The 26064-nt window shown below is 39.4% G+C and overlaps 1 protein-coding gene across 4 annotated transcripts in view; it reads right to left on the bottom strand.

Moving 5' to 3' along the window:
- The window catches only part of DACH1 (dachshund family transcription factor 1), a gene marked incomplete at both ends in the record, with an annotated part of 412420 nt that extends 407870 nt beyond the window's left edge, over positions 1-4550 (bottom strand). For all 4 annotated transcript variants that reach the window (XM_079902827.1, XM_079902825.1, XM_079902826.1 and 1 more), the window contains one exon: positions 3721-4550. In XM_079902827.1, the coding sequence (XP_079758953.1) occupies positions 3721-4550 (830 nt within the window). The remainder of the gene's footprint in view (positions 1-3720) is intronic.
- Between the last annotated feature and the right edge of the window lie 21514 nt (positions 4551-26064).

Consider the following 26064-nt stretch of genomic DNA (forward strand, 5'->3'; position numbering starts at 1 on the left):
AACTTCATAAATCTAGGGCTACGTAGGACCCAAATCACAAGCTGGTTTGGAAGATCCTGAGACAAAATCAACTTCTGGCAATGCTCAAAAAAAAAAAAAAATTATTTTTGATGACAAAATAGAACAGTCACTTTTTATTACCTGAATTCACAGAAAATTGAATGCTAACCCAAATCTACAAACAAGCAACTGACTCAGAGACTTGACCATGTACATAATTACTTTTCTTTTTTGTTGTTGTTGTTTAATGGTTACCAGTTAATTAAGTGACCTCTGTTGCAACAGCCAAGTTCATGCAACTAATGTTTAGTTGAAAAATAATAATTAGAGGAAGGTGATCAAGGTCAGACTTTGTCCTCTGACAACTTTTAAATATATTTCCTTATATTTTCTTTCATGCTTTGAGACCCCTATTTTATTTAGCTTTACTATCAAGGAGGTGACAGTCTCTGTTTCATCTCCTTGTGGTAATGACAGATGGCTTCAACATTTATTCTAGTTTTCATAGATAGCACACTGATGCAATAGCCCCAAGCAAATTAAATCCACTCCGAGGTTTGTTACTAACTTACTGAGCCACTTTGAGCAAGCTTATGAACGCTTCTTTTCCTTAACATCAAAAATTTTGGTTCCTCAGATTCTCTGGTATCTAAATACTCTTAAGAGACATAATTAAATACATGTTCTGTAAAAAGCTGAGAGTGCTAAGATTTAATGTTTCTTGCACACTATGTACATATTATTTTATATAGTTTGCCTTTCTGCACAGTTCCTCTTATCTTTTGCATCAATTATTCCTTTAGATAGTCTCTTAAGTAGCCAGAGGAGAAAGAAACCATAATGAAAGAAATCAATATATATAGATGAATGAAAAAGGATCTTAGTAGTAAGGGCATAAACTGGACTTGAATGAAAAGGGTAATTTTAGTTTTGTAAATTCAAGATAAAAATATTTTAGGTATTGTTTCCAACGCTGAGAAATAAGACAGTAACACTTGTAATTATCACTAAAAAATAATGCATCACAATGCAAACAGTATATTTTGGTGAGAGGGAGTTCAATGATAAGTTTTCTATTTTCTTAGTCAGTGGCAGAATTAGGAAAACCTAGGCAGATATCTACAACTACACATCTTCTTCAGTATTTGCATGTGTTTAGGTTTGAGAAAGTCTTGTAGTTGATAAAAGATCAAAATGCAATAGTAAATCAACAAACTTACCACATTTAACTTTAACCTGAAATAGAGTTTTGGAATAACACATTTCATTGTAAAGTATTAAAACGAGGTGATTGAAATATAATTAGAGTACTGATGAGATATTTTTGAAGGGATAAACAGTTTTACTGGATTTAACTTATCTTGGCTCTGAAAGTTTTAACTCCAGAGGCTTTGTTAACCTCAGGGAAAAAATACTTTAAAATTATTTCCTAATAACTTTAAGAATATTCTGCAACCATATGGTGAGGACTTCAATTCCAAAACCTGAAAATTCCATATTTTCAGAAATTTCTGGAAAAAAAACACAAAACACCAAGAGAATAATTGTAAGTGGTGTAACACTACCTGCTTTAAATTGATTATAACATTGCAGTCTCTGAAGGGAGTTTTCTCCACCAATTTTTTTGCGTGTTATGCGAAATGGCCATTAATTATCTAGTACAGTGTGTGCTGTAAGAAACACACAAAGAAGATTCAAGAGAAGAGTGGTTTGGTTACTAAGAAAAACAGCGCTTCACCAATCTACTGGATAGGTAGGCAATTTCACCGCAATCATATCTGAACTGGCTTCAAATTTTGACTAGCATTCTTTATAACAACTCCGCAACAATTTTCTGCCCTGATTCAACTTGTTTTAACAGTAGATTTTTTGCAAATATGTTATCTTCTGAACACCCAAGAACTCCAATTATCTCCGTAAATGACGTTTAGTGATCAAGATTCCCCCTCAATCTTTACTGCCACCTGTCCAGACTCTTGGGCACGCGTGCGCGTACACACACGCGGGCGCTCAGCATTCACCCAAAAATAGTAGAAATAAAGGTTCAAAACCCAGATATACACCCATGGCCCGATGCAAAGAATGGCAAATAAACACGGAAAAGAGTTTCTGGCTAGGTCAGGGTAAGACATTTACTGGGTTGGAATTCGAGTCTTTTTCGTCTTCCAGTCTTCCGGGGGCACTAGCCAGAAGTCTTCTCCCAAGGAAGAAATAGCTAGGGGCTTTTCTACCCCGGTTTCCTTCTGGTCTAGTCCTGCGCCTTTCCTTGCCGCCTCTGTTTCCCTAGCTCTCCTAGGGGAACACACCCAAAAGAAGTAAAACTCCGCTTCTTCTCCCGATCCTTAAACTTATTTGGAAGGTACCGAAGTCGCTGCACACATTTTGCGCGCAGTTCCCACGCGCTCACTTCTAGACTCCAACTTTCCCTACTCGCTTTTACCCGGTATCTCTGAACTTTCCCCTCTGCAGCCAACGATAGGGACAAGACGGAACCGTGAGAGCGGGTGGAATGATCACTTCTACCCCGAAACTGCCAAGTTACCCTACTCCCGCCCCCTCTCGGTAGATCCTCCCCCAGTGAGCGTTCATTAGCATAAAACTGGTCGGGCCTGGCTCCAGGTCCCGTGGCCTCTATAGAGTTCCCGCGCTTTGCCGGGCTGGGGAAGCCATGGCACCGGTATTCAGGTACACAGAGCATCCCAGTGCAAAGCCTGCACCTGCTCATTGCGTGAGCTACTAACCCTTAAAAAAAAAAAAAAAAAGAAAAAAAGAAAGAAAGAAAAGAAAAGAAAAGGGATAAAAAAGGAAAAGAAAAAAAGAACAGTTTGGAGAGAGAGCGAGAAAGCAAGCTGTGGTCTTCCTTCCCCATCTCTCCGGTTCAGCTTCCAAGAGTCTCAGGCACCCGGTCACCTCCCCCTACGGAAGGGACCCTGACGGTCCCCTCGCGTCTGCCCCGGGGCAAACGTACCCCTTCATCTTCTTTGCACACGCACACGCTCACACGCGGACACACGCACAGATGCGCGCACACACAGATCCCTCCCCTCCGCGGGCTTGCCCTAGGGGCTTCGGAGCTGAACTCGCTTTGGGTCCCCCGGGATTGCGCCGGCCTCTCGGCCTCTGGGGCCGTCCCCCTCCCGACCTCCAAGTGACCCACTCCCAAGGCTACCTCGCGGGGCCCTCACCCGGAGCGCGTCTTCCCGCTCCTCGAACCCTGCCGAGCAGGGTCACGACCTCCCTCCGCCCCCGGGATGCCGCCTGGCGCCTCCGAGCAGCCAGGCCAGTGCCCCGCGCCTTGCGGTGGAACCCGGGTCCGAGGGAGCGCGCACACGGGCGGCCGCGCTGAGAGGGGTCCCCTGACGCCGGCGCGGCCCAGGAAGGGCGCTGTGGCCCCTGGAAAGGCACCGTCCTCCTCCTTCCCGCCCCCTCTGCCCGGAGGCTTGGGGTTCTCGCGTGCAACAGCGGCTGCGCCTCCGCTCCCGGGCCAGCAAGGGGTGGACCCGGCCGGAAGAGCGCGGTCTGGGCAGGGTGAGGTGCCAACTTCTCCGAGGGTCGGGAGCGGCCGGCGAGCCCCGAGGAAAGAGAGGAGAGGGCCGCGCTCGGCGGAGCGCGCGGCTCGCGGGCGCGCGGAGCGAGCGGCGCCCTGAAGGGAGCGAGGGAAGGGCGAGGAGACCGGTGGGAAGGGACCCCGGGCGGCGGAGGCTGCCCCCCGCTCTTTACCTTGCGTTGGTGCAGTCATTGTAGAGGGTCTCGAAGTCCTTCCTGGAGATGAGTTTGCAGCGGTTCACTCCGGGCTGGATGGCGCCCAGTCCCCTCAGGATGCGAACCTGTTCCACATTGCACACCACGGGCGTGATCTCTAGCCGCTTCAGCTTGGTGTAGACGGTGTGTAAGCCCCCCACCAAGTGCTTCAGGAACAGGTCGAAAGCCTGGGGCAGGCAGATCAGCTCGCAGCCCTCCACCGTGAAGGAAGCCACTTTGGCCCCCCTCAGATCCACCATTTTGCACTCATTATTCTGGGGGGTGTTTTCCACTGGGGACGGGGTCGAGTACACCGGTTTCCCGGGGAGGGGCCCGCAGCTGCTGCTACTGCTGCTGCTGCTGCTGCTGCTGCTACTGCTGCTGCTGCTGCTGCTACTGCTGCTGCTGCTGCTGCCCGCGCTCGCGTTGATGGGGGTGCTGGAGGCGCCGCCGCCGCCGCCGCCGCCGCCACCGCCGCCGCCGCTGGCGGTCGCCAGGCTGGGGTTGGGGTTGCAGTTGCTGCCGCCGCCGCCTCCGTTGCCCGCGCTGCCGCCGCCGCCTCCGCTGCCGCCGCCGGTGGAGGTGACTGTGGCCGCCGCCGCCGCCGCCGCCGCCGCCGCCGCCGAAGCGATGGGCTCCGGCCGGAACAGAGTTGGCCCTGAGGACGCCGGGGGCCCGATGGACGGAGCCGGAGACGAGGTCGCTGAGGAGGTGGAGGTGGTGGTGCCGGAGGAGGAAGCAGACGTGGAGATCGGGGGCTGAGTGGGGACCAGCTGGGTCGGAGGGATCAAAGCCGCCGGCACTGCCATGGTCACATATAAGGGGAAACAGAAGGAGAAGCGAGGGAAAAAGTTGCCACACACCCCGGGGAGGGCAAGGAGAAAAAGGGGGGCGGGGGGGAGAAGGAGCTAGGGGGCCACAACAACAACTCTGAGAGAGAACGACAAGGAGAAAGGGAGAGAAGGGGGGAAAAAGGAGGTGAGGGTAAGAAAGAGCGAGCGCAGGAGGGGCGAGCGCGAGAGGCGCTCTAGAGAGAAACGCACAAAAGTGTCCCGCAAGTCGAAATGCGAGTCCTCTCCGGGGGCTGGGATCGGGGGCTGGTTTGGAGGTGGGGGCGGGGAGGGTCGGCTGTTGTTGTGTGGGTCCCGCTCTAGCACAAAGTTAAGGATGAAGGTGAAAAGGAGGAGGTTTGAAGGACTTGGGTTCTCCCTGGCAAGTACATTGATCAAAGATTGAGCGGGGAATGACAGAGAGAAAATGAGCTGAAAAGTGCAGGCTGCCGGCTGGACGAGTTGTTGTTGTCACACGGTGCAGAGGGGAGGAGCTCCGGAAACTTGAAATACCCTTTGAAGCCGCAAAAACCTCACTCACTAGTATTAACCCAAATTATCCAACCAGGAACTCGGAGCAGAGACTCCGAGAGCGCGAGACCCAGGGAAAGCGAGGGAGCGAGAAAAGGAGGAGGGGAGGGGGAGGATAAGTAAGAAACTATGGGAGGGACGGAGAGGAAAAGCCCGGACACAGAAGTGGCGATCGGAAAGAGGGATCATCTACTTCTTTCTCTTCTACTACCGTTAGACTGCATGTCTTAATATTCCATTTCTTCCGCGAAGACTCGTAATTTTTTCCAAAACCTTCTGAGCAATCGTCTGCCAACTTAAAGAGGAGCCAGAGCGCTCCGAGCTCTCCTTCAAGGATTTAGGATGTATCTCTGCTCGTTTTTTGCAATGAGATATAAATGAAAACACATCCTCTCCCTTCATGATAATTAAGAAATTATTCTGAGGAAAATCCATGTGGAAGCAAAGCGCATATTTTCTGCATCTGATTATTTTATCTGTCGGTTCAATTATTTATTTGTTTAAAGATAGTGAAAAATTCCAGGAGAGTTTTCAAGTTGTGGGAAAAAAGTCAGTCTGAAATCGCTTAAGAATCATGGAATGCTCTGCATTCAATCCCTCATTTCCTAATAGATTGTGGAAAGAAAGAAATGCTTGCCATTATATGGATGGTTGAGAATAACTTCACTTTCGCCCCAAAGGCAGGTTAGAAATGCCAATCATACCGAGAGAATTCGAAGAGATAAGGCACCCTTGAAGATTTAGAAAGTGGGGGGGAAACAACACACTAATTTTTCTTACCTAGCACTCTATAATTAATTCACCTGTCTTGCACAGACGCCAACCATCCTCATATCGTTTAAAACCCAAGGCTAGTTGCTAATGTGTTAGGTGAGTAACTATGTGTGTGTGTGTATATACACACACACACGTATCTACACACACATATATTGTATTTGAAAAGTATCACTGTATTTTGGGAAAGTCCTCAGTTTGTAGAAATATGTTTTGTAAATAATGAAAAGAACAAAAACAAAGCTCGCTAGCTGACTTGTAAAGGCAGAAAGGGAGGCTATGCTTAAAAACACTAGGCTGAGTTTAGACTCTCTTGCTCTTTGCCTTCCTCTCTGCTTTTCTTCCCTTTTCTAACTTGTTGCATGAAAGTACTATTTATTCAAGGATTTTTGACCAACCTGTGATTTGAGCATAGGTCAAGTCTGTTCTCTGTTTATATCTCTAGGAATCTTAAATAATTGTGCTTTAAACCTGTCTGCACATGTTCATTAACTTTACAAGATAGAAACAGTGCTTTAACATTTGACAGATTTTAAAAATAAACTATTAGCATCGGGTTCACAGTGTAGTGTTGAAATTATTATCACGTTTCTTTTTATCATTTTAATTATTTAACCTTTTTGAAGTTTAGTGTCAAAAGGTGCAGGAAATATTTATAGGGAAATATGGCACTGTTGACTAATTAGTCTAAAGTCTAAAGTTTATACTAAACTTTTTGGGGCATAGCAGTTATATCAGGAGTCTTTCCTGGGTCATAAGAATTCAGAAAGTTGATTGTTGCCAAAAAGTAGATTAACTTCTATAAGGTAGCTAAAGTGTATACAGTTGTTTTGCCTAGTTAGCCAATGTAGTTTGATATATCCAGAAATAATTTATATTAATTTTCATTCCTCTTATCTGACTTCAATTAAAAATAGGGATTGGATATATATCACATACATCAGAACACTTTAAGTGTTTATGTCTACTAATTTTATTTTGGAATTGCATGCACAACTTTAATAAACTCTGCTCTAGTTTTTAATATGCTAAACCAGTTTCTTCGTTTTAAATTCTAGACCCACAAATGGAAAAAATCAAAATTAAATGCCCCAAATCTGCTCTAAGCATTCTCGTTTCTCATATTTCCTTAAACTGTCACTCACCTAATACCTGCCACACTCCGAAGCCACGGACAGGAAGTAATGATAGCTGACCAAGCCATAATCCCACCCAGCATCAAAGCAAAGTCCAAATTTTCTGCAGGGAACCCTGCGTCTCCCAGCACGTGCTCCATTCAGAGGCAGGGCTTGGGGCGCCTGCCCCTACCTGAATGGGAACTTCCTTCCCCTCACCCCCCATCTCAGATCTCTAAACCATTTTTTAGGAACTACCACATACCCCGGTGATCAAACAATAGGATTAGAAAAGGCACATAATGGAAATTAAAATATGTAGGAAAGAAAAGCCTGGAAAAATTCAAGTTTCTTTTCTTCTTTTTATTTATTTTTTTTTTGAGAAATATTACCAGAGATTAAGGCAAATGGTATTTCATAACAGCAGATAAATCAATTGCACAGATTTCAAATTCCCACTCTTCCTATCACATCTTTAGGTTTCCAAGCTTTTGTCTTGTTTGTTTATTGTTTTACATCTCTGTTTGGTTCAGGTCCTCTCCTTCCATCTCCTCCTCTCCAACCTGCACTCAATTTGCATAAGCATAACTCAGAGTACTGTAACTGATATTAGAAAATTCTCCCTGTGTGTTGTGAAGACGTATTGTGCTAAAATCAATAAGACTGTTTAAAATTCAAAGACCTGCAAATTGTTCTGTTTGTCCTTTGATAGGGCCTATGCTGATTAAAATGCTACCAAGAAAGCTTAATTGCTGCACTAATTAAGAAGTCTTTAATTTCTTTCCTAGGATATCGTTTGAAGCTGAGCTTGTACCAGTTCAGGGAGGGTATTTTCTTCCCTCCCTCTGCCCCCTCCTGGCCCCTCCCTTCCCCTTCCCCCTCCTTCCGTGCCCCCGAAGACATCCCTGTGAATGGAACTAATAGAGAGAGTGGTCTCAGGGCTCACCATCTATTACTTAACAAAAATCGGCACAGGAGACAGAGTTCAGTTCAGTAGGAAATGCAGTTTTGAGAAGAGCTGTAAGGTCGCAGGAGACTGAGAAAATACAGACTAGCTGTTGCAGCAAAAGTCCCGGTGAATACCTGGATAACAACAGGCACTTTAGCCTGAAGATGAGGGCATCCTATTTGGTTAAAAGGGACAGTGACAAGGAAATGCTTCTGTTGAAACAGGGAAACATAAAAATATACTTTCAAAACCTGTGCTTTAAAAATGAAGAATAAATCTGTAGAAAGGTGGACTTAGAGTTGGGATTTGGTAAGTATCATTTTATTTTATGAGTATAAAACCATGAATTCTATGGGGATTCATTTTTGACCCTTTTTATAACCCAGGGAGGCATAGCACTGTATTACATCCATTCCATCCTTATCTATTGACCTATTTTATTCACTGATTTCTCAAGTGGGGAAACTGACTAAATGATTTCACAAAGCTTTCTCTGTAATCAATAGTCATTTTAAAGTTATATTCATGCTGCATTATAATTCTGGTAAATGACTGCAAAGCAGAGGATTGTAAGAAAGATACAAATATTGACAAAGCTAGGATAAGTCATGTCTTTAAATTTTTAGGGTTTCAATATAGCAATTGATATAATTAAGATTGAAAATGTGGATTTCATAGAATATTAAAAAAACTAAAATGTTCTAATAACTTAAAGGCAATACATATCTGAATGTTTCTTGAATATCTCAAAATTTCCTGAAAGCTTTGAGTATCCTCTTTTTATAGCATCACTAAATGAAGCAGAAACAATTTGGGAATATGCAGAAAGGACAACAAGAAAAGGTTCTGTGCAATTTTATTCTTTTAATTTTTCCCCAAGTTCTATTAGAAGCATGAACAGAAAAATACAGATGTATACCTCAGATATATACTGAATTCCTTTCAGTGACAGGACAAGGAGATAACATGCTTAATAGATTCAAAGGGAGACTTACCATTCCGAGCACGACGTCACTCTAATTATGTTTACTCTAATTGAAAGCAAGGTTTTTTGGAATCTGAAATTACTTTCAGAATTCTTTTTTAAATAATGCAAGTGGATCAAATGTTGATCACAAGCATTTCAATCTTTCAAAATATATTGGAAAATTAAATGAAAAGTGGAGTTTGGTACAAACAATGCCCCAGGGCAAAAAACAACTAACACTAGATTTTCCAGTCCAGCCATAATACAAATCAACTTGAGCACACTTCTATGGCCAGACTGCCAGATTGTTATGACTGCTAATTCACTCAATCAAAGAGTGCATTAGCACACCCGGCACAAATAGCTTTCACAATAGGGTGCACTTCTGAACAATTCTAAGATATATCACAACGGCGAAGTAAAGAGGAAGATGATTTTTACATCTGTGTATTTACTAATGGACCTGTTTCCTTAACAGAAAAAAAAAAAAAAAAAGACAAACTTCAGGCAGAGGTTTATAAAGCAGCTCTCCAAGTTTGGCAAATCTAGAAAGATAACAGGGTACCAGTAGTTGACTGACTTTGTTAAACGTTTCTCAGGAGAGAGTCCAAAATTGATGTTTGCACTTCAGTAGTAAATCATTGAAGATGGAGAAATTATGCCAAGTAACTCTCTCAAGCCTTTTTAACTCAGACACACGACCTCACCAATCAGCTCAGCAGATAAACCCTAACTACCTTAAGCAAAGACTTCCGTACCTCTACACTTTCTGTCTCTGCTCCCCCCACCTGGGGTTCCAACTTCTGACTTAGTGTCTCATTTCTACAGTCTCCCTCTTTTCCAGTTCCTGTCCCTCCTCAAACAAGGAATAAGACTTTTATCTCAAGGATACATTCTCTAATCAGGTGCAGAGAGCTTGGTGATAAATTACCCAAAGGACAGAAGGTGGGGAGCTGAACACGCTATAACTTGAAGCGCTCTAACTTTTTATTACAAATTGCCGTTCTTAATAAAGGAGTGATCAAAATGGTCATAAGTAACTCTGACTTGTTTTCCAGCATGGAAATGCATGGACCATATATGTATGCTTACTGAACACATGTAGTAATTACCTATTCATGTTCACATTTACATAGATGTCAGAACCAAATGGCACAATTTGGCATTACTGTTCCTCCCTCCCTAATCTTCTATCCTCACCCCGTTTTCTCCTGGTTCAAAATGAAGGTGACATGTTGGCCGAAAATACTTTGCTGGTTATGGAGCATATTGTAAGAAATCTCTAAACCCATGTCGGGGGAGAGAAAGGAGAATAGTTAGAGGAACAAAGAGAACAGTTACAAAGAAAAAAATCATCATGGACTGGTTTTCCTTACTCCAAACTGCATCATTTCTACGACAAGTAGTCAACTCTCCCTGATAATTTGGTTATACTTTCCCATCACTACTTACTTCCAGTGTTAAGTGTCCTAATTCCATCTGGGGGTTGGTATTAAGAGTTGCACAGGCAAATATGTGATAAAAAACAAACAAGCCACAGCAAGATCATTTTAGAGTTGGATCATAAAAGAAAGCAGCAAAAATAATGATATAAATTGAGATTAATTCCCTTCATCTCTTAAATGGTAAGAGGGATGGCAGACTGGATTAAAGGTCAAAAAGTCAGGCAGATATTTAAATCCCTAGTTTTCTAGGAACTATTGTACCTTCAATTGCACCTTTTCATATATGGCATTTTCTAATTGTCATACTCCTTTCTTTTTAAATAACCAAAAGCTCATTTTTCTCTAAAGAATATCAGTATTAAGATGTATGAATTGCTCGAGGGATACATAGTTGGGAACGGGGGTGGAAAGAAGTCTTACATAGTGTAAATGCATGTTTAATTTAAAGCATAAATTATGGTGTGATTTTGCAATGTTAGGAGAAATGTATTAAACTTAATTATAAAAGTTTCTACTGATTCACTGTCTGCTTTTCTGTTTTTGTTTTAACTTATTATCTTGGTCCTTTTTCTTTCTCTTTGCTTTATTAAATAAAAGAAGAGGTCATTGGCCAACAAATAGTCTATAAAAATTGTTCTATTTGAAGTCAGAAATTTCAAGGATTGTTAAAAAAGAATAAACTGTTTATTTATTTATTGCCCTTCAGAACAAAGAGATTTTTTTTTTTAAGTTGAAAGAATAACAATTGCCACCTTCCAGCTCGAGATCTTGTATGCCAAGTTTCAGCCCAGAGCAAATTTTTACAACAAGTTATAAACCCCCTGTAACAGAGGGGGTTTATTATAATGGAAGTGCTGACACAACCTTAACTATAGCGTTGTAAACAACTATGCTATAATATCCATTAAGCAGAAAGAAAAATAAGCTGGCTGATCAATAATTTATACAAAGAGTACCAACTGCAGACATAATAACTGTAATGTTTGCAAAGCAATCTCTCCGCTCTCCAGGCTTAACAGTAAACGCGAACTAGCAATGCTGTTAATTTCCAACTCCTACAGATAAGAATACAAACAAATTACTTAAAATTATATTTTGCTCAACATTTAGCATGCCTCGATGGGATAAAATAAAATTTAATTATGATGCAACTTGTGCAGGATGCAAAGCTGTTTTGTTTTCCAGCACATTTTATTATGAAAGGACATTCATTTGGAACATCAATTATGGGGAAATAGTGTGTTTCAGAGAGTTGACTTGGGTCAGGCAGGCTCTTCTAAGAGTTATTCAGACATGGAAACAGATTGACACTGTTTAACTTCAAAGAAAGTTACAGGGTTTTACAGAGTCACAACCTGAAATACAATCCTGCAAGCTCTGATCCAAGTCAACTGTCAGTAAAAACACACCTTGTCATTAGAGTTCATGGGAAAAAGACATTGGTTTGGAAAATGTGGCGATGATGAGCAACCAGTGAATCTTGGAGTGCTCAATTAATGGTAAGCCTCTTTGGCATGGGAGCTAGATGGGTCATTTCTACCTAATAAATGTAGAGCATAAAATGTGAGCATTATTTTCTTTTCTGGAAAATTTGAAAAATAGAATTTACTTTGAAAAATAGTATTCGTTACTGCTTTGCTTTTTATAGTGTTCACATAGGTGTGTCATGTTGATATTTTTGTTTTTGTTGATGGGTTTTAAAGCAGGAAAAGAGGATTTGAGAGGAGTCAAAGAAGGGAATAGAGTTGAAAGATACCAAAGTGCTCACGAGGTACATACCCGAGGTTGAACCAGACTGTACATTTCTGAGGTTCACACGGCCATCAGTCTTTTTGTCTGTTCATTTCCTGGGGGTGTGTGGAACCCAGTAGAATGAAGAGACTTTGCTATCAGAGTTGTGAAATGGTATATTACCCTGTGAGCAATTGCACTTAGAAAGGAACCAGTAATTTATATGAGAAGTGTTTAAGATTGCCTGCTCACCCAGTGATCCATGCCAGGTCAGTTCCAGTAATGCCAGAAAACAAAAGGAGGTGCACATCCCTGGGAAAGAGACACCTTATATGCCTTAAGAGCTCGTGAGGGGAAGCACTAAAATGCCATTTTCTCAAATGAACTGGTCATTACCATTTAAAATCCTGAGGGCTGTGAGACTGGGGAGGAGAGAAAGAATTTTTCTTTTGATTTAACAGGGCTCTGAAGTCCTAGTTTTTAAGGGGAAGGTATTTTGTTGTGACTGTCTCAGACCTATGCTTTAGCAAAGGTTAAATCCTGAGACGGAGACACAGTTTTGAACAACGGAATGGAAAATGATGAACACAACTGCTCTGAGAATGTACCAGGCCATCTAAAAAAATAGCACAAATGAACTTATTTACAAAACAGAAATAGACTTAAGACATAGAAAACAAACTTATGGTTACCAAAGGGGATGTGAGTTGGGGTGCAGGGGGAGAGATAAATTAGGAGTTTGGGATTAACATACACACACTACTATAAATAAAATAGGTACTCAACAAGGACTTACTGTATAGCACAGAGAAGTACACTCAATATCTTGTAATAACCTATCATGGAAAATAATCTGAAAAAGCACACACACACATATATATACATGTATGTATAACTGAATCACTTTGCTGTACACTTGAAACTATCACACGCTGTAAATTAACTATACTTCAACTAGTAAAAATAAGACTTAGAAATTAATTAGAAATTAACCGTTTAAAAAATTACCAGTACAGAGAGTAATACAACGCTCTACTGATAATGTCTTCGCCAAGTTCCAAGTTGTTGTTATTAATTTTTTACTTGAGTAGATTATCCCAGATCAACCCCTCACTCCACCAGTTTTCAGGAGAGGACTGTGGGATACTAGCAGGGTGTTATATAAGAAACTACTTTCTAAGAATTCTTCACAGGCCTCTTTATTCTTGTTTAACATAATCAAAGTACAGACTCTGAGTGTACTCAGGGAAGGGGTTGCACTACTGCCATCCTCAGCCTCATGCTTTCCCCATGTGTTGCAAAGTCATTTTAGTTTTTGAACCAGAGTTCAGTTCATTCACATGTCCAGCATAGCCCCACTTGTGTAATTAAAAAAAGAACTAAAGAAAACAACTATTTCCTGTATAAGTCAGATTTTATAATTTATTGATTGACACAACATTCAGCACATCCAGGAATCTTTGCAGATAATAACTGTCACCATACATTCCAGTGGGTAAGGCAATTATCTTAGGCTTTTACACTTGTTGATATGTTTCTCTTCAGGTGGTCTCAAGTCATTTCCATTCCTTTCAGATAGAGAATATAATGCTCAGCACTTGCTGGGTGCTCAGTAAAAGTTAGCTGGATAATTAAAACTGCTTCTACATTATTCCACCCATTTCCTTTGTCTCCAAATTGTATAAACTGCTCATTCCCCAAATAATATATCATTTGATTCAGACCAGGATGTTGAAGACTAACAAAATTTTAGTTATGCTCATTTTTGTTCTAATATATAGCTAATTTAGGAAAATTCTCAAGGCAAAAATCTCGAGATGCGAATAAATTGGGTTTCAAAGAGCTGGAAAAGAGAATTTTAGTCCTATAACAAAGGCTTGTATCTGGGACCCATAAAGAAAGAATCTTGTTAGTCATTCAAGGAGCCATTGAGGAGTCTTCATCAAGACTGAAAATATAAGTGAAAATATACTCTGAAGTGCTGCTACAGATGATGAGGAAAAGTATTTAAGTTTGTGTGTGAAAGAAGCTCTACTTCCCAAATGTGAGTAAGCAGAGGGTGTATGCAAGGATTTGTATGGTTTTGTTTCAACACTGCCATCACTTCAATATTCATAACAAAGCTCATTTATTTGTGTACTGATTGTATACTGGTTGCTGAGGATGTAAAGAAGAAAAAGATATTCATCCTGATCAGAATTTCATATAGATTATCTCAGTTGAGTCTTTTGACCATAACATCATTGAAATTTCGCATTAGGGGAGTCCGCAGATCATCTAATCCTTGGATTGCAGATTTCATTTGCCATTTCCCCTTCCAATGACCATGCTTGAAATCACAAATGGTTCTCTGCTCTTCCCCTCAGAGCTCAGAGGCAAGCTCAGAACATTCCCAGTCCGTTGCACTCATCTCTGATCTTGCAAAAGAGGAAATTAACAATTAGCAAAATATGAGAACTTCTCTTTATACTCACAGGAGTTGAGGCCTAAGACAGGTATTAGATTCAAGTTCTCATTGATTTTCTTCCCCCTAGCTATCCTTGAAGGAGACTATTTTGACATCAGCAAAGGAAAATATTTTTTTTCATTTCATATGTAAGGGAACTGAGAAAATAATAGACTGACACATTTGGGTCTAGACTCATGCTTCTCTGCCTGTTTCTACCCCTGTATAATGCATTTCTATAAGGTCTAATAGAGCCACTAGATGTGTTCTCAGTGACTGCTTAGATGTATGTGCTTATGTACTACAATGCATCATGAGTAGAAGGGAGAATTCTAAAAAAGAATTGGGGAAATACTGTTATTTCAGGAACAAGATTTTGAGATCTTGAGAAATACTTAACCAGTTTGTGACGTTAGAAAGTTAGTCAAACTGTAAAAACCCCTGGGGTTCCTTGGCTTTTGTGACTACCACTGGTTTCCTTAGGTTAGAACATGGCAGTATCCACCAGTAAAAGTCACCTGTTGAAGTGTTTTGCAAAATCAGGCATCAAACCTGCAGTCGATCACGTAAACACATTGCTTATCTGTAGTGCCTTACTAGCCTTGGTTTGCTTTTCCACAGAGGACTAGACAGCCTCTTTCTCCTATCCTTTTTTCAACCTGGTTTCAGAAAGTTCACTCTCTACTTCTTTTCCAAGAGATGATTCAGGGATCACTCACAAGCAATTCCCAACAGAGCAATACCATGCCTTCCGGCTGCCCCATTTAAATTGTCTGAACTGCGTGGCTTTTTCATTTACTCTCCCTTTAGAGTGAAGCTGCAAAGTCAAGAAGACTTGAATGGCCTTGTGTCTTCAAAGAAGCGCCTTGAGCTCTGGAATGCAACAGAATGGGAGACACCACTGAACACCAGGAAATGTCAACAACGTGGCAGGAACGCCTGGACAGGTGATTAGGGCCTTACTCTAGGTATTTTCTAGAACAAGGCCATCAACTCAGCTGAACAAGAAGATGGGTCTTTTTCCCACAGAAACTAATTTAACTGATTTTTGAAACACATTGATAAGAGTGTGTGCATACATTTAAGTACATACTTTCCAGGCTATTCTTTGTTATACTTTTATGTAAGTGATTTGATTGACAAATAATGATAATTATTACTAAAGAAGAATTAAAATTTCCAATAGCCTGAATTTTGATCCTAACAGAAAGCTTTGGATCTTGACCAGATAAAGCATTAAAAAAGACATAAGATCAAATTAATTTTAATAGCTAAAACTCATTTACACTTATTTGTAATCTATTTCAAGCTTAAGTTAAAAGAAAACTAAAATGTCCCTAAATACTATATGCCAAGAGTAGCATTTGGAAGTTTAATTACTTCTAGGCACAGAATACGAAAACACGGAATTAATAATTACAATTGATAAGCATCATTGTAAATATAATAGGTATCAGATGGTGCATTCAGTAACTAAACAAACAGCATTTTATATACAAATGTAAAGAAATAAACTCATGTCTTCAATGTTGCTTTTAATCTTAATATTTAGGAATAATCATCATCAGTTTCTTGATAAGTTTTCTTAGCCAAATATCCTCATAAATCTGACTACCACTTATTGAATACCCAAAAGAAGCCTCCCAATCAGGAACTGTCAAAGGTAAATATACAAAGTGATGTTTATACATACTGGATTTATGTATGTTAATATGATTAGCCATCATGAGACATAAGATATTCAAAATCAACAACAAATTAATGCTGTATTTGAAGTCCTCTAGATGTGAAAGGCACTTACTCTGATCATTTTTAAAAATCATATTTTCTCTTAAAAAGTACTTATATTTTTATAGTTTGATAATCTCTTATTATAACTTGATCAATAAAATATCTTTTCACAGTTGTTTAGATACACAGAAACAGTTTCAAGGAATTTCTTTGCAGCACACACACATACTCCCACATGCCTATTTTCAGAGTTTTCAAAATAGCAATTACTTCTTTAGATTTATAGCCTATAACTCATAGTACTTTTTGTATCCAAAAGTTATTTACTTTTCGTTTCCATTTAAGTAATTTCAGTCTAAAAGCACTTAACAATCATAATAACACGGCAAAAGTTTGTTTTGTAAACACTTTATTATCAGCCTTTGTTTTCTGATATAATGCTTTAAAAATATCTTCTGTTGTATAAAGGACATTTTTGCAAAAAGGCAGCTCAAAACTTGTCCTTCCCTTCCTTTCATTGATCGGTTGCCTCTGAGGTAATATGAACAGCTATCTCCAGCTCTCCCACAGGCAAACTGAACATAATAATAAGTTAGTGTTACAGGCCCATATCTATAAATGATTATACAGGGTGCCAGTTCTTTTCCATTAAAGATAAGGTAACAAAGATACTATAGAGAAGAAAACTGGTTAGCACAAACAAGGGAGTGCTTCTGACTTTAAGATTTTGTTATTTCTCTGGTAACCATTGAGTTTCTCTTGCAGTTGGGTTTCCAATAAGGTGAAGGTGCCCTCTGTAGGAGACTCCCAGTAAATGCCGCTTCTCTATACTTGGTTGACGACATACAAGTTGTTTTTTCCCTCTTCTCCAATTTATAAACAAACAAACAAACACAGTATTCTGTGTTAACAAGTTTGAACTCTATAAATCTTAGAGGGAAATGAGTATAAAGCCTGCAATCAGCTATGCAAATCTAGTGCATTTTCTAAATGAGAGAAATTGAACACTAAGAAAGCTGTACAGCACATTGGTGTTTGATATTTACTGACATCGTGGTATGTAATAGGATGGGTACTATAAATTCAGAGGAGGTGCTGAAAGCAGAAAGACAGAAGGTCTTTCTTGGCATAGTTGAGTGAATAGTGGATCTAAACAGAAGAATCCACATGCGGAAAGACACATTCCCCACCTAATAAATACACCTCCCCAAAAGGTCTTCTTATATTCCCTTCTTATAAAGGTTACCATAATGCAGATTCATTATCAGTCCCACTGGGTAGCATATAGCTCAGTAAGAAATTGCTTTTGTTAGCATGCTCCTAGAAAGAGATTAGCTGTTTCACTGGATCTCTTGGGGCTCTTTGAAATTTTGGGAATTCTCTCTGTAATTTAAAATGGAAGTTAAAGCCAATGTGAATAGACTAGGGAAAATCTCACAAATTAAACCTCTCCATCTGGAAGTTTCTTCATCATTCATTGCAAAAGTACAAGCTGAAATCACTTTTGGTACAGGTAGGAGAGATTTCATCAGCGATGAAGCAATTACATGTATACTAATGCTTTAAGAATTATGCATTTTGGTTGCAAAGAAAAAAAACTGAAAATTTAAATTCAGAGCAGCAATTTGGATTTAATTTTTGGTCTTTATTGGCTTTGCATGTTACTTAGAGTTTATCACTGAAGCCATCTATTTACATTTTCTGGAGTATGACTTTAGCCCCTATGGAATGTGTATAGGAGAGGCTAGTATCACCTGTATTGTAAATTAGGGGATGAACAGATGGGCATGGAACATAAAAGTAGGGAATATCTGCCTCCTTTTACCTACCCGACCTCATTTGTCCTTCAATATCACCTCAAGCAACCCCTTCTCCGAGGATCTATGCTCCCATAGCACTGGGTACATACCTCAACTAAAACAATAACATTTATGGAGAGATTACTATAGCCTGGCACTGTGTTAAATATTTTATATAAATTATCTCATTTAATTCTCACAGCACATGAGAAAGGTAGGCAATTACTATTATCCCAAAACAAATATAAGGAAACTGAGGCTTGAGAGGTTAAATTACTTGCCCAGTCTACCCCACTATGATATACTCCCTTCTGAATCTCTTATTTTCCCACCTGACTATCTTTCACACGCTCAACTTATTTGCATCTCTGGCTTCCTAGCATAACTGCCTGGTGAATCCCTGGCCAGGACTCACACAGCAGTCTGCTGTCCCTCTGGATGACGGAGCATTGCTAAAGATGCTTCCACAGCTATGCAGATTAGTATTCTTAATTACTCATGACTCTCAGTTGCCAGCTTTAAATTTAAGCTACTTTATCCAGAAAGGGTGCTGAATGAGCTCATGTCATCATGTTAATAGGTTGGTCAGGTCTCCAGTTGGTCTCAGAGATGACTACAGCCAGAGATTCAAACCTTACCTCATATCATTTCTGATCCCTAAAGACACATTTTTCTAGATGCCTTCCTCAGTTTCTCAGTCTGGCTTCTTCCCATACAGCTGCATTCATGGTACCTAGCAGCAACCATGCCCGGTGCTTCTAACTCTACCACCAGAGATGGATTGAGTTTAGCTTTCCTGATCCTTAAGTTCAGAAATCCAAGACAGAGCTTTGATTGAATCACCTTGGGGCAGATATATATTTCTGGGAGAAGAAACTTGTCAGGGGCCGTATTAGATAGTGGTTAAGAATGTATGGGATGTGAAGTAACACACCTAGAATTCAAAACCTGGCCTGTGTGTGACCTAGGACAAGTTTCCATCTTGTGCCTCAATTTCCTTGCCTGAAAAAATGAGATAATAATTGTACCTACTTCATTGCATTTTTATGATAATTAAATAAGTTAATATAAAAAACTTTGACTTGTGCCTGGTTCTGGATATGTTAATTATCACTGATTGTACAGGTCTTGGGATTGAGACAAATATTCACTCACAGTTCACTCACTGTAGCCAAAGAGACAGAGTAATTTAAGAGCACTGAAGCTCACACTTGAGGGATATGCTGAATGTGGAGGCTGTGGAGTTTTCTAGATGGGGGACACTTTTCCAGAAGAAAGGTTGAGAAGTGCTAGACAGAAAAATCATCAGAGGTCTGCTATACAACTATGAAAATGTATCATCTCCTGTACCAATAGAGGGCCATTCAACAATCCTTTGATGTGCCCTGGATCAGCTCCATCTTGTCTTCCTTCAGTGATAATTCTAAATCTTCCTCTAATGCTAGACCCCACTCCTCATGTACTTGGTCTATATTCTCTAATGACACTCCTTCTGGTGCAAAAGGAAATTTATGATTCTCAAGTCTTCACCTTTTCTTGCTTGGATGTTGCTAGAGCCCCCTAGCTGACTCCCTTTCCCAATCTTGCCCTTCATCCATCTACACTATATTTGGATCCACACTGGAACTTGAATATATCTTCCATATAAATCTGGCCATGCATGTATACTTCAAACTCTTCAATGGGGCCACGTCTGCCCTGGCCCCCAAGATCGGCCCCCTGGGTCTGTCTCCAAAAAAAGTTGGTGATGACATTACCAAGGCATCTGGTAATTGGAAGGGTCTGAGGATTACAGTGAAACTGACCATTCAGAACTGACAGAATGAAGTCCAAGATAGTACTGAGCCTGACCTAAAAACCTTCTTTTCCTTTTCTGTTTTGTATTTGAATACTCTCATGTGTGATTTTTTTTTTTTTCCCCCCCCGGTACGCGGACCTCTCACTGTTGTGGCCTCTCCCGTTGCGGAGCACAGGCTCCGGACGCGCAGGCTCAGTGGCCATGGCTCAGGGCCTAGCCGCTCCGCGGCATGTGGGATCTTCCCGGACCGGGGCACGAACCCGTGTCCCCTGCATCGGCAGGCGGACTCTGAACCACTGCGCCACCAGGGAAGCCCCTCATGTGTGATTTTTATTTTAGAAAGTCTAAAGTGCTGAATTTGTAAATTAAATCATGCTATTCCTGTGGTAAAAATACTTCTATTGCTTCTTATTAGACTTTTAACAGCACTCTTTTCTCTTTCTTGATAGTGTTTTTCATAACTTTTAATTTTCCTTTGGATTGTTAACTTTTTTCTTGTGTGACTGTATCTACTGGTAATAAGTTCTTTTAGCACATTTCTATTTTATTCCTTATTGTATTCTCTGTCCAGTATAGTGATTACATATAGAAGGTATACAGTATTCATTGAATGATAATTGGCCTACTACAAGTAATATGTATGTACCGTGTTATTTCACATATCTGGCTTTTGCTTATGAGTATCTCAGAATTTATTTGCTTAGCTAACTCTTTCTCCCCTTTCAGGATAACTCTCCAAGAAAGATTCTCCAAACCCACAAAAGAGCAAACTATCTCATGTCTATGCTATCACATTATCCTGTGTATATCTCTATTTTATTATTTATTATGCTTTATCTATCTGTCTTCATTAATGACGGGGAATGGGTCTCAATCATTTCTTAATCATCTCTTAACATGATGCTTAACATAAAACAATCCTCAAATTGAACTTTGCTTTGTTCAAGATACAGATTAATCTCCACCTGAATGACAAAACAAATGTTGAATGAATGAAATATTAAGGAATAAATGAATTAAATATTGCATTATACCTTTTCTTTAATAATTTCCTAATAATTTGAGCCTAAATGCTTTTCTTATCATTTATTTTGTATACTATTTAGCTACTAATTCAATGTCTTGTGAAATCTATTAAAATTATTGCCTTGAACTACTATTTTTACCTTGGGAAGTTTAAATTTTGATGGGTTTTATCTCATTTTTTCATCTCATCATCTAGAGAATGGGGGTTGTCCTATATAATCCCAGAAAATGGCACACATGCATGTAACAAGCATATGTTCATTAGATTCAAGTTGGATAGATTTGAAGTCTGCGTAAATTCAGAGACATTTAGAATATCTTGTCTACTATTATAGTTAACTTTTTCTGCATAACAATACAACCCAGAACTTTGTGGTTTAAAAAAAAGAAAAACTCACTAGTTCATTTATTTTGTGGTTTTATGGGAAGGCTGGGATGGTACTTCTGGTCTGGGTCAGCTCAGCTGGGTTGTATGTTTTACAGTGGCTTTTTTATGTGTCTGATGATTAACAGATTAGTTCAGCTGGGGTTTCACCAGGCAGTTGTGTTAGCTGTGAATATTCTTGTACATGTTAACTGGTGGACGTATGCAAAACATTCTCTAGGTATTATGGACTGAATTGTGTCCCCCAAATTCAAATTCACATTTCAAAGTCTAAACACCCAATGTGACAATATTTGGACATAGAGAATTTAGTAGATAATTAAGATTAAATGAAGTCATTAAGGTGTGGTCTTAATCTGATAGGATTGGTCAATTTATAAGAAGAGGAAGAGAAAGGAAGGCCATGTAAGAACACAGGAAGGAGACAGCTGTCTGCAAGCTAGGAAGGGTGCTCTCGCTAGAGACCAATCATCTTGATCTTGCACTTCCCAGCCTTCAGAACGGTGAGAAACAAATTTTCTGTTGTTTGAGCCACCCAGTCTATGATATTTTTTATGGCAGCCTGAGCAGACTTAGACACTAGGGTATATACCTAGGAGCAGACTTGCATAATTGTAGGGTGTACACATCTTCAAATTGATTAGATAAGGTCAATGGTTTTCCAAATTATTATATCAATTTACATTTCAAAAATTGTTCTATATCTGTCATAATACCTGATAATCTGAAACTTTTCAAATTTGGCATCCAGGTGGGTATGAAATGGAAACCAACTGCAGTTTTAATTTACATTTCCTTATTAAAAAGTTTGAGAATTTTCTCATATGCTTTTTGGCCTTTTGGATTTCCTTCTGTCAAATGTCTACACTTTTGCCCATTAAGAATTGCACCATTTATGTTTTTCTTTTTGATGCATAGAATTTATTTATGTATTCTGAATACTAATTCTTTGGCAGTTATATTTGTTGAAAATTTATTTCCCCCTCTCTGTGGCTTGTATTTTCTTTGGGATAGTTTTTGATGAGTAGACATTCTTAATTTGAATGTAGTCTAATTCTTATTCTTTTCTTTATAGACTTCTCTTTTTGTGTCTTGCATAAGAAATTTTCCCTACCCTAAGAGCACAAAATTATTCTTTAGTTTTTTTAAAAATTTTGATTTTTCCTTTATACATTTAAGTCTTTAATACAGTGGAAACTGATGTTTTTCACAGCAGAGATAGGTGGGTGGGGAGAGGTGGGCAAAGGGAGTGCTACTGGCATCTAGTGGGGTAGAGGTCAGGAATGCTGATAAATATCCTACAATGCACAACAAAGAATTATCCAGACAAAAATGTCAATAATGCCAAGATTGAGGAATTCTTAGAGTAGTGGTTTATATAATACAACTTTAACCAGTATTCTTAAATACTTTATGTGTGCTTTAAAAGAAAGTATATAATTTTGGGCTCTGTGTTCTATGTGCTTCTTTAAGTTAACCTAGTTAATTTTGTGGTTCAAGCTTTCATAATTTTACTGATTTTTTGACTATATGATTTATCATTATTAAGAAAATTGTTACAATCTCTCAATGTAAATTAGTCTAGTTCTTATAGTTCTGTGATGTCTTGCTTTAAATAATTTGAGGTCCGTTGTTAGGTGAAACAAGATTAGAACTCATCTGTCTTTCTGGTGATTTGAAATGTTATTTTTAAGTGACTATCACTTTCTCTGCTACTATATTTTTCCTTAAGTCTATTTTGTCTAATATATTTTTATAAACACATCTGGCTTTTAAAATTTGCTTAGTAGTCACCAGTTATAATCCTTACAATCCATTTATTTTATCTTTTCAGTGTTGTTATATTTTACGGTGTCTCTGTAAACACTATGGAGCCCCCTTCCTCCCTCTCTTCCTTCCTTCCTTCTTTCCTTCCTTTCTTTCTCTCCCTCTCCCTCTCTCTTTCTTTCTGTTACCAATTGATATGTTTTTTAAATTGTGATAAAATACATATACCATAAAATTTAGCATTTGTACCATTTTTAAGTGCCCAGTACAGTCATGTTAACTATATGTACATTGTTATGTATCAGATCTCTAGAACCTCTTCATCTTGCAAAACTGAAACTCTGTGCCCATAAACAACAACCCCCATTTCCCCCTCCCTGCCAGCATCTGGTAACCACGTTGTACTTTCTGTTTCTATGAGTTTGACTGCTTTAGATACCTCACCTGAGTGGAAGCATTTGGTGTTTGTATTTTTGCGACTGGCTTATTCCACTTAGCATAATGCCCTCAAGGTTTATCTATGTTGTAGCATATGACAGGATTTATTTCTTTTTTAAGGCTGAATAATATTCCATTGTATGTATGCTCTACATTTTCTTTTTTCTGAGAGAATATATTTATTTTAAATAAATTTTTTCCCAAAGTCTTTGGTATGCACTTTGATACAAATAGCACTTACATATGGAGGGAGATGTTAAATAGTTTCAAACAGATGGAAATGAAACGTACTTGGAAAACATAAATTCAGATTCTGTAATAAATAAAGGAACACCACTCCCTATATGTGATAACCAAGTCATACTTAATAATATTCACTTGTCTTGACCAATGAATTTTTCTAATACTTTACAAAACAAAAAATAAAAGTTTCTTTAAGAATAATCAAGTTCCTCTTAAGAAGTGAGAATTACCTACAATTGTACTAGACTTAGGCAAAAAAGTGTTAACACAGCAAACCAGAAACACCATATATGAGATTCTAATGCAAATGTTTGTTCTTTCCCTTTTAAAGGAAAATCTTCCCCCAGGTAGGGGGACGTCAGCAGTACTTTTGAGTGCCTGAGTGACTGATTTCTGCTTTGCATAGCCCTAGGCCTGTGGATCACTTTCTCCTGGTTCTCTGCTAGGCTGGGCTGAGCAGTTGGCTCCTTATATTTAGTCCCCAAAACCCAGTTTGATTACTTTCTTGTTTGACTTTTACTTTCTCTGCAATTTTATCAACTAGAGAAACAAAATGTTGCCTTCACTCAGTGCGTGGTAGGTAATGCTGCCTACTCTACCTATAAACTTAGTATGGCTTCTCTGGGTGCTTGTTTTGTTTTTACTTGAGAATGCTGTAAAACTCTTTACTTGAGGTCTCCACTGGGAACAGATTTCTCTCATTAGACAGAATCATACTCAACATGATAGCATTGAAAGAGTTGCTCAATTCCCATCTCCAGACTCTCATCTCTGCTCCATCGTCAGAGCAGTTCAGCTTCTGTTCCTGTTGAGCCCCATGTCACGTGGTATGAATAGTCAGAATTGGACTGTGCCTGAGTTTTTTTTTTTTTTTACCACATTTTCTTTATCCATTTATCCATTGAATGGACATTTGTGTAGCTTCCACCTCTTAGCTATAGTTAACAATGCTGCAGTGAACATGGATGTGCAACTATCTCTTCGAGATCCTGTTTTCAATCTTTTTGGATATATGCCAACGACTGAGATTCCTAGATTACATGGTATATCTATTTTTAATTTTTTGAGGAATCTTCACACCGTTTCCCATAGTGGCTGTATCATTGTACATTCCCACCAGTAGTGCACAAGAGTTCTGGTTTTCTAATTTCTACCAGCACCTATTTCCCCCTTTTTAAAAATAGTAGCTATCCTATAGGGTGTGAGGTGATTTCTCATTGGGGGTTTGATTTACATTTTCCTGATAATTAGTGATGTTGAGCATCTTTTCATATGCTGGTTGGCCATTTGTATATCTTCTCCGGAGTATATCTTTCTTGTTAAGTTGTGTGGGTTCTTTGTATGTTCTGGATATTAACATGTATGGTTTGCAAATATTTTCTCCCATTTTGGAGATTGCTTTCACTCTATTGTTTCCTTTGCTGCACAGACGTTTTTAAGTTTGATGTAGTCCCATTTATCTATTTTTGATGTTGTTACTGTTGTGCGTTTGGTGTCATATCTAAGAAATCATTGCCAAATCCTGAGTTCTGAAACTTTTGCCCTATGTTTTCTTCTTTTATAATTTTATAGTTTTGGGTCTCACATTAAAGTCTTTAATCCCTTTTGAGGATTTGCCTTTATTTTAAATCCAGTAGGATACTCTTTGTCTTTTTTTTTTTTTTTTTTTTTTTTTGTGGTACGCTGGCCTCTCACTGTTGTGGCCTCTCCCGTTGCGGAGCACAGGCTCCGAACGCGCAGGCTCAGCGCTCATGGCTCACGGGCCCAGCCGCTCCCCAGCATGTGGGATCTTCTCGGACCGGGCATGAACCCGTGTCCCCTGCATCGGCAGGTGGACTCTCAACCACTGCGCCACCAGGGAAGCCCACTCTTTGTCTTTTAAATGAGTCATTTAGTCCAATTACACATACTGTAATCACTAATATTTTTGTTTTATATCTATCATCGTATTTTGTGGTTTTATTTGTACCACCTTTTAAATTTTGTACTTTCTTCCCTTGCCTTTTAATATCTATTTATGACTTACCTGAATCAACCAGCACTGTGGTGACTGCCAAATAATACTCATCTACTTCCATTATTCTTTCTATATTTACAAGTTGTCATTCCATTGTAAAAAGGGGCATTTTCTTCTTCCCAAAATATTTATTACTTTATTTAAATCATTGTAATCCATTTATTATTCTTATTTTCATGTTAAAATTGGCCGAGATTTGGCAGTTAGAGCCTATTCCAGCTGGCTGCTGTCATATTGACATGCCGCTATCATTCTTCGGAGGTTCCTTTATTTTTGGCACAAGATCCAGGTCCATCCTGTGCTTTTCATGTCCCAGTCCTGGAATTAGCTA

This window comes from Stenella coeruleoalba, assembly GCF_951394435.1.
Source record: "Stenella coeruleoalba genome assembly, chromosome: 18".
Classification (NCBI taxonomy): domain Eukaryota; kingdom Metazoa; phylum Chordata; class Mammalia; order Artiodactyla; family Delphinidae; genus Stenella; species Stenella coeruleoalba.